We start from the raw sequence: 8,845 nt of genomic DNA, 5'->3' as shown, positions 1-8,845 counted from the left end.
AAAACTGTTGCGATCCCCTATACTTGTGGGTTATCAGGACTCAATGTGATCTTGTATCACTAAAATGAAAATGTAGAGTCTTGAGTTTGAGCCAACTTGTGTCCTTAGCATTTTGAGGGGTCCACATTCCTAGTCCATGCCATGCCAATCATTGTACTTTTTGAAACGATCATCTTGAAAGAGTATTAGTTCAGTGAGCTATATGTTGTTAGGAATTACCAAAACCACCCAGGGATAGTTGCACTTTCAGGTGCGCCCTGGTGGCTTGTGGGGCCTGTGTGCCTACGTTTGACCTAACTCGGCCTCTATAAATTCTCTAAAATCATGAAACCAACAGAGGAGTCCATGAAATACCTTTTTCACCACCGCAAGTTTCAGAACCACGAGATCCCATGTGGAGGCCTTTTCCGGCACTCTGCCAAAGGGGGGAGTCGATCACGGAGGGGCTCTACATCATCCTTGCTGCCCTTTCGATGATGCGTGAGTAGTTTACCATGGACCTTCGGGTCCATAGGTAGTAGATAGATGGCTTGTTCTCTCTATTTGATCTTCAATGCAATGTTCTCCTCTATGTTCTTGGATATCTATTCGATGTAATGACTTTTTGCGGTGTGTTTGTTGGGATCTGATGAATTGTGAGTTTATGATCAAATCTATCCATGAATATTATTTGAGTTTTCTCTGAACTCTTTTATGCATGATTAGTGGGTTCGGTCTTGCGGTCGCTATCACAAGTGGCAATATAAAGTGACGTTCCTTTGCATTAAGAGTTTGTGCATCCAAATAAAAAGCGCATGACAACCTCTGCTTCCCTCCATGAAGGGCCTATCTTTCATTTTAAATACCTACCTTTATGCAGGAGTCATGGTGATCTTCATCATTCCTTTTATTTTTCTCTTTTTAGCAAGCATCATGTGCTGGGGAAAGATCTAGGCACACATATCCAGTCGGATGTAGGTGATCATGAGTTATTATTGTTGACATTACCCTTGATGTAAATGGTTGGGAGGCGAAATTATAAGCCCCTATGTTTCTATGTGTCTGACTGAAGCTTTGATCTCATAAGTATCGCGTGAGTTTTAGCAATTGTGAAAGACAAAATGATGGTCAAGTATGTGAACTTGCTAAATAAAAGCTCTGACATAGACTCTTATCTAACATTATGACAAATTGCAATTGCATTAATGACTGAGATCATAGTTTGTTAGTTTTCAATGAAGTTTATGGTTCATACTTTACCTTGTGAACCAACTATCACTTTAGCATGAGAAGTTATATGACAATATATTGATGTTCTAACGATGATCATGATGCCCACATGTCCGTATTTTGTTTTATCGGCACCTCTATCTCTAAACATGTGGCCATGATTATCGATTTCGGCTTTTGCTTGAGGACAGGCCATGTCTAAGCTTTGGGGAGTTGATACGTCCATTTTGCATCATGTTTTTATGTTGATATTTATTGCATTATGAATGGTTATTACACTTTATGATGCAATTCTTATGCCTTTTCTCTCTTATTTTGCAAGATTCACATGAAAAGGGAGAATGCTGACAGCTGGAATTCTGGACAGGAAAGGAGCAAATCTGAGATCCCTATTCTGCACAACTCCAAATGTCCTGAAACTTTACGGAGAAATATTTCGGAATATATAAAAATATTGGGCGAAGAAATACCAGGAGGGGACCCACCAGGTGGCCACAAGCCTGGGGGCGCGCTCCCTGAGCTTGTGCCCCCCTGGCCAGCCTTCGATGCCCATCTTTCGCTATATGAAGTGTTTTGACCTAGAAAAAATGGAGAGAAGACTTTTGGGATGAAGCGCCACCGTCTTGAGGTAGAACCTGGGCAGAAGCAATCTAGGTCTTTGGCGGAGCGATTCCGCCGGGGAAACCTCCCTCCGGGAGAGGGAAATCGAAGCCATCGTCATCACCAACGATCCTCTCATCATGGGAGGACCAATCTTTATCAACATTTTCGCCAGCACCATCTCATCTCAAACCCTAGCTCATCTCTTGTATTCAATTTTTGTCTCAAAACCTCAAATTGGTACATGTGGGTTGCTAGTAGTGTTGATTACTCCTTGTAGTTGATGCTAGTTGGTTTATTTGGTGGAAGATCATATGTTTAGATCATTAATGATATTCAATACCTCTCTGATCATGAACATGAACATGCTTTGTGAGTAGTTACTTTCGTTCCTGAGGACATGTGAGAAGTCTTGTTATAAGTAATCATGTGAATTTGGTATTCGTTCGATATTTTGATGAGATATATGTTATTTTTCCTTCAGTGGTGTTATGTGAACGTCGACTACATGACACTTCACCATGATTTGAGCTAGGGGAAGACATTGGGAAGTATCAAGTAGATGATGGTTTGCTAGAGTGATAGAAGCGTAAACTCTAGTTTATGCGTGGCACTGTCAAAGTGAGAGGATGAGTCTGCCGCCATTGTCTACTGAGGCACCATCTTGAAGTGGTGAGGCAGACGAGGGGACGGGTAGGGTTCCTCCTGCCGAGAGAAGTGAGATGTCTTTTTCTCTATACCAGGAGAGGAAGGAGACATTGTAAAGGAACATTTTGGCTGACCTGAATTAAACATATCTAATGAGATAGTTAGGTCGTCAACAACCAGTCGGTTTTTCTCTACCTGCATAGAAAGCAACATTGCAAAAGAAACATTTTGGTGGACCTGAATTAAGCACAACGACTTGCATGGTACACCTGAATTAAACATGTCTAATTAGATAGTGTAGGCTGTCAACAACCAGTCAGTTTTTCTTTACCTACATAAAAAGCAACATTGAAAAAGAAACATTTTGGTGGACCTAAATTAAGCACAACGACTTGCATGGTGCATGCTATCAACGGCCATCCACAGACGCGCATGGAAGAGAATATCCCACGGGTGGACGCGAACAATCCCCCGGCGGTGATCATGGAGATTGACCGCCCTGGGGCAGCGCAGTGCTATGGTTTGGATCGGTTAGGCTGATACCATGTTTGAAGGGATAGAGAGGGACTGATGAATTATTGTTTATTACTTGAGCCTCGTGAGCATATATATAGGAGTACAATGATCAACTTAAAGTACAAGATAAGAGAGAACATATTCTAGTCCATCCCGTATTTCCTAACTAATCACGATACTTAACAATCACAACCACCCTGAGGCCTTGTTCGGTTGCGGGTGAATCCGAATGGATTGAAGGGGTTTGAGGGGGATTTAAACCTCTTCTAAGTCAAAATATGAATCAATCCCTGCCAATCCCCTCCAATCCTCTTGGGGAGAGGATTAACCGAACAAAGCCTGAAGGACCTTGGGGCTACCACCCTGGTACCCGAATTCCATTGGACGCGTGCACTGTCGACAGTCAACGTTGCGCTGACCAGGGACCTCCCCAAGCGAGAGGATGAGCCCCGCCAGCGTTGTCCGCCGAGGCAGCATCTTGAAGTGGTGAGGGGTAGGGTTCCTCCTGCCGAGAGAAGTAAGATGTCATTTTCTCTACCAGGAGAGAAAGGAAATATTGTAAAGGAACATTTTGGCTGACATGAATTAAACTCGTCTAATTAGAGTGTGTAGGCTGTCAACAGACAGCCAATCTTTCTCGACCTGCATAGAAAGGAGCATTGCAAAAGAAACATTTTGATGGACCTGAATTAAGCACAACGACTTGTATGATGTAGGCTGTCAACAGCCATCTAGGGATGTGCATGGAAGAGAATATCCCACGAGTAGACGCGAACAGACTAACGAATTGACCAATTCGTCCATGCCACAAGTGGACCAAGAACATATACGCCTTCGCCTTTCTGAATGTTCGAGATTTCCTATCCACAAAATCCGCAATCTCGTACAACTATTTTTCTTTGAACACATTAGAGACGCAAGCGCTCCCACATACGCGCATATACTCACACTTATGAACACATACACACGCATGCCCTGCCCTTATGAGTATATTCGAGAGACTGAGCCAGTATATCCTTGAGATTTACAAAGTCACCATAGACGAATCGTGGTCGACGAAAACGTCTCCTGCCACTGAAAACGTATCGCCAAAAATCCTGAAATAAATCAAGAAAAAATAATGCGAGCGCAAGAAGTTTAACCCTGATGGGTTAGGGATACCACTGTTTTTCAAACGATCGAACCACAGGTTGGTTCACATCTAGCACTACTATTGAGGCAAGCAGATAGAGATGGACGGATGACCCGTCTGGCTGACAGCCCCGTCCACTGCCGTGACGCAGCGGGCGCCAGGGCGAGGAAGAAGAAGAATATACAGCTGCCGACCTGAAAGGTACGGCCAACGGCGACGCCGATCCGATCCACGCGCGTCGCGGCTTCGCCCGTGCATGTCACCGCCGCAAACCGCTCGCGTGGTGTGCCGTGCCGGGAGACGAGAGAGGAAAAGTCTCTGCGTGCGCGCCTCCGTCCGAATATCTGGTCTGGTCCGGGGACTGGAGCCAGAGCCAGAGCCCGGCCGAAACCGACGACCCCGTGCGTGCGCCGTGTCGCCCTCGCGGGCGCGCACATGGCCACGCATGACTTGGCGCGTCGCCGTCCGCCTATATGAATGGGGCCCGGCCACGCATCCACCCACGACCGCGATCCATCCCTCCTGGCGCGAGTCGGAGCCTCGGAGCGCCGCGCCCGCCCGCGCTAAAAGGGGGCCGGAGGAGCAGGGGCAGGGGGGACGCACGCACGCACGCAGCCGCCACCGGCCCACCTCGCCCCCGCTTTGCCCTGCCCTGCTCTGCGCGCACCACCAATCATCGGCGCGCGCACTAGCTCGGCAGCCCCCCGGCGCCGCGCCTCCTGCCGTGCTGTGCTGACCCGCCGTCGGTCCTCGGCCATGAACCGCCCGACGCCGGCGCACCAGAGGGGCATGCCGCCGCCGCCGCAGCTGGCGCGGTACGGCTCCGCGCCGGGCTCCTTCCTCGCCGCGCTGGCCGACTCCGTCGCGCGCGGCGGGGGCGGGGGCGAGGTGCCCTCCCACTCCCAGCCCCAGCAGCAGCAGCATCAGCAGCACCAGCCGGTGGCGGCCGTGGTGAGCCGGTTCTTCTCGGGGGAGTCGTCCGGGCTGACCTCCTGCGAGTCCAGCTGCCGGACGGCGGACGCCCCGGCGCCGCTCCAGCGGGCCTACGGCGGCTCCAGCGAGATCCACGTGCCCCTCCCGCAGCAGCAGCAGCAGCAGCCGGGGCTCCTCCGCCACAGCAGCTCCCCCGCCGGGCTGCTCTCCCGCCTCATGGCCGACCCGCACGGTACGCACCTACGCCCCCGTCCTACCCCCTCGCACCCGCTCTCCCGCCGTCGGTCGATCGATCGCTCGTCCTGCGGTCCTGCCTACCGAGTGCCTTTCTCGTGTGTCGTGCGCCCATAGGTTAGGCGGCCGGCCCGCCGCGGTGGCCGAGCTCGCTCGCTCCTGTTTCCTGCTCCTCCTCCATGATCGACCTCTCTAGCTCGTCCATGGTTTGCGTGGAAGCCTGATCCGTGATCTGCCAGCCTTGTTAGCGGGCGCTTAATCAATTCAGTTTTGGTAGCGGTAGCTTACGCCTCTACTGCCTCACCGTGCTTAGATAATACTCACTCCCTTCGTTCCGAATTACTTGTCCCAGGTATAAATATATCTAAATGTATTTTAGTTCTAGATACATCCATTTTTATGACGAATAATTTAAAATGGAGGGAGTACGTACTGCTCACCTCGATGAAGGTCAATGGTGGTTTTGTATGAGTAATCTGTACTCCCATCTCCTAATCTGTTGGGTGGCTGGCAAATGCCAGGAAGGAAGGAAGGAGACGGAGGGGGTGGAATCATCTTTCTTATATTCTATTAACGGATAAAAAGCATACTCCTCATCATCATCCTGTCCATTGTTAGTTATTAAGCGCACCTTATCTATCCATCTCATCTCATCTCATCTCAGATGCAGCACTATCATTGACCCATTATTCTATGCAAATCATATATGCAAACTTCATTGGCACATATAATCAGTGCACTGAACCCACCTACATAATAAACACAAGGGGTAGGGGTACATTGTATCTCGCTGACGTGGCCTGATCCTTCCTTGCTGGCAGTGCCATCAGAGAACCTGGACACATGTCACCCTTCTTTTGTCCGACTAAGCATATCACCCAGTATTACCAGCACATGTCACGCAGGCGGCTCGCAGCACCTGGTCATCCACGATTAATTAGCGAACAAAATTCAGAAGAAGCGACACGGAGATAATGCAGGTTAATACATGCGTATCGCGTCCGCGTCGATCTGATGTGACTGTCATGAGGCAAAATGTTAATAAATCAAAGGGATGATTAGAAATTGCACCATGTGTCTTTCTGCCGTGTATTTTTATTCATTTTCGTATGGCCATTGATTGCCGACTAAACTAAACTAAAAGATAGCGCAGCAATTTCCTTGGCTCGACGACTTTGAAAAGTCAGGCCACTTACAGCCGTTAACCCCCGCCTTGTGTTCTCTGGCGTAATAAAGCCAGTGGTGGTGATAAAAAGGGTGAAAATGATGTGCCGGTTGCAAAGCAAATCATCTGTTTATACGCACCGAACTTTACGTAGAGGTGATTATTCTCCCAGTGACCCAGTACGTACGAACTCCCTCCATTCCAAATTACTTGTCACAGGTATGAATGTATTTAGATATATTTTAGTTCTAGATATTCCGGGATGCCCGATGACCACTGTTCATTTCTGCTCGATGATGACAAACGCCGGCTTGTCTTTAGCTCTGTGTCAGCGCAGTACCAGGTGTAGGGTAGCATGGTGCGGTGGTAGTAGTTCGTGTCGTGTCCTGGGTCGACGTAGCGGTTGGCGGGCCGGGCCGGGCGTGGGGCGTCGCAGTCAGTCACTCTCACAACTGCTGACCTGCTCTTGCTCTGGGACTGTTGATGCACAGGCAATGGCGGCATGGGCGGCGCTAGAGGAGGGATGGGGAGCGGCTACGCGCACTCGCAGGGAGGAGGCAACGTCGACGCCGTGGCGGCGCAGCAGAGGAGGCTGAGCTCGCAGTGGAGCTTCTCGAGGCAGCAGGACATGATGCCGCACATCGCGGAGATGGGGATGGCCATGCACACGCCCACGCCGATGCCGCCGGCCGACGTCGGCGAGAGCATCGGCACCGGCCACGGCAACGGCTCCGGCGACCTCTCCAGGAGCTTCTCCATGAGCTCCTGGGACGACACCAACTCCAACATCATCTTCTCCGCGCCCGGTGGCGGCGGCAAGAAGGCCAAGCTGATGGCCGACGGCGACGACGGCATGGTCACCAGCTACAGCAACATCGACTCCCAGGTACAGTACGCTCACATCATCACATGGCTCATCCGGACTGTGTGCTGCCGCCATTGTTTACGCTTCTGACGCCTTGCTCCAAATTCAGTTTGGCTCGTCTCTGGACATGCCTGGCATGGACGACTACCTGCAGCTGCAGCAGGACTCCGTCGCCTGCAGGGTCCGCGCCAAGCGCGGCTGCGCCACTCACCCGCGGAGCATCGCCGAGAGGGTCAGTTAGCTTTCTCTCCGACATTATCGGCTCCAACTTGACTTAAAATCACCATTACTCCTTGCATGTTCGCTGTCGATCGGATGTTTAAACTGAATCATTTTCCTGTTTGTGATGTTTATAGGAAAGAAGAACGAGGATCAGCAAGAGGCTTAGGAGGCTGCAAGACCTCGTGCCCAACATGGACAAGGTAACTAAACCAGTTGAATTATTGTTGGCAGTAATGGGCAATGTCAACTTCGTCAGTTCTCGAAAAAATGCTGTCAGCAGACATGGATGGAATTTTCACCAAGAATTATAGAAGCCCGTACTCACTAAAGTACTAATGCGTGACAATTTTCACCTAAACTGGATGCATTTTGCCTTGACAAAAACCCAAAACCCAAGTAGCTGTTAATCACCTGGACCTAGTTAATTCAGATTTCAGGATTGCAACCGTGCATCAGAAATATTAATAAGTTTCTTCTTGGTTATGCAGCAAACAAATACTTCTGACATGCTGGATATTGCTGTTGACTACATCAAAGTGCTGCAGGACCAAATCGAGGTATGCTCAGTGCTCACGCCTGTGTTATATATATCACACCTCCAGTTCCAGGAGGCCTTGTTAAAGACACATTGACATGTTTGCTTAAAAAAATACGCAAGTATGAAAAAAAGTTGAAATAAAATTATTTATTATCTTTGGGTTTATGCAGAAACTGAAACAGGACCAAGGAAACTGCTCTTGCTCAGCCGATCAGACGTGCTGACGCCGAAACCCAGATATGTGAGGTTATGTTTGTACCAATGTGATTAGCAAGCCCAAGTTTTGCTTCGGGAGATTAAGTTGTAAATGCCCTTCGTATCTCAAGTAGTCTCCATATGCCTATCTTCCCCTTTCGTGGTTGTACTATGGATTACTAGTTTCAATGGCTTAAAGACTAGGAGGTGACAAGTAGAGTGTTGTAATTTGAGTATGTAAGGCATTGCCAATCTTTCATTTCAACGCAAGTTGGATCGCTTCTGCTTATCATCATTTCCCCTCGTAAAATTAATGTAGGGATCCCCTACCTTGAGTCATTCTCATGCTATCAAAGTTTAATTTTCAGGATTACCAGAAGCACAAAGTGTTATGTCGTGGCACAAAATATGTACCTCCTGTCTACTTCTCCAAAACAAATTTGGACCCAATGAGTTCTTCCAAATTTTCAACCGTAAAATTATTCATGTTAACCTGAAACACCTTGATGCAAAAAAGAAAAATACTTGAATCTCCACATCATGTTCGACAACTTGACGCTTGCTTCCATCGTCAAGCTTCATGACAAC

General features: G+C 48.8%; 1 protein-coding gene across 1 annotated transcript; it reads left to right on the top strand.

The window, feature by feature from the left end:
• The first annotated feature begins 4,634 nt into the window (after positions 1 to 4,634).
• On the top strand, positions 4,635 to 8,552 carry LOC119269841 (transcription factor bHLH128-like). Its single transcript, XM_037551767.1, has 6 exons — positions 4,635 to 5,270; positions 6,929 to 7,323; positions 7,412 to 7,534; positions 7,659 to 7,724; positions 8,013 to 8,081; positions 8,233 to 8,552. Exons 1-6 carry the CDS (start codon positions 4,862 to 4,864, stop codon positions 8,284 to 8,286), a joined length of 1,116 nt encoding a protein of 371 aa, XP_037407664.1. The 5' UTR covers positions 4,635 to 4,861; the 3' UTR covers positions 8,287 to 8,552.
• The last annotated feature ends 293 nt before the right edge of the window (positions 8,553 to 8,845 follow it).

This window comes from Triticum dicoccoides, chromosome 3A (assembly GCF_002162155.2).
Source record: "Triticum dicoccoides isolate Atlit2015 ecotype Zavitan chromosome 3A, WEW_v2.0, whole genome shotgun sequence".
In the NCBI taxonomy this organism is placed as follows: domain Eukaryota; kingdom Viridiplantae; phylum Streptophyta; class Magnoliopsida; order Poales; family Poaceae; genus Triticum; species Triticum dicoccoides.
The sequence above is the reverse complement of the archived record's forward strand: the minus strand, read 5'-3'. Positions and strand labels throughout refer to the sequence as shown.

Excerpts from the sequence above, each read along its gene's own strand:
- LOC119269841 (XM_037551767.1), top strand. The coding sequence starts at position 4,862 with ATGAACCGCCCGACGCCGGCGCACCAGAGGGGCATGCCGCCGCCGCCG. Across the intron at positions 7,725-8,012 it reads TCGTGCCCAACATGGACAAG|CAAACAAATACTTCTGACAT; the intron begins GTAACTAAACCA and ends TTGGTTATGCAG. Across the intron at positions 8,082-8,232 it reads TGCTGCAGGACCAAATCGAG|AAACTGAAACAGGACCAAGG; the intron begins GTATGCTCAGTG and ends GGGTTTATGCAG.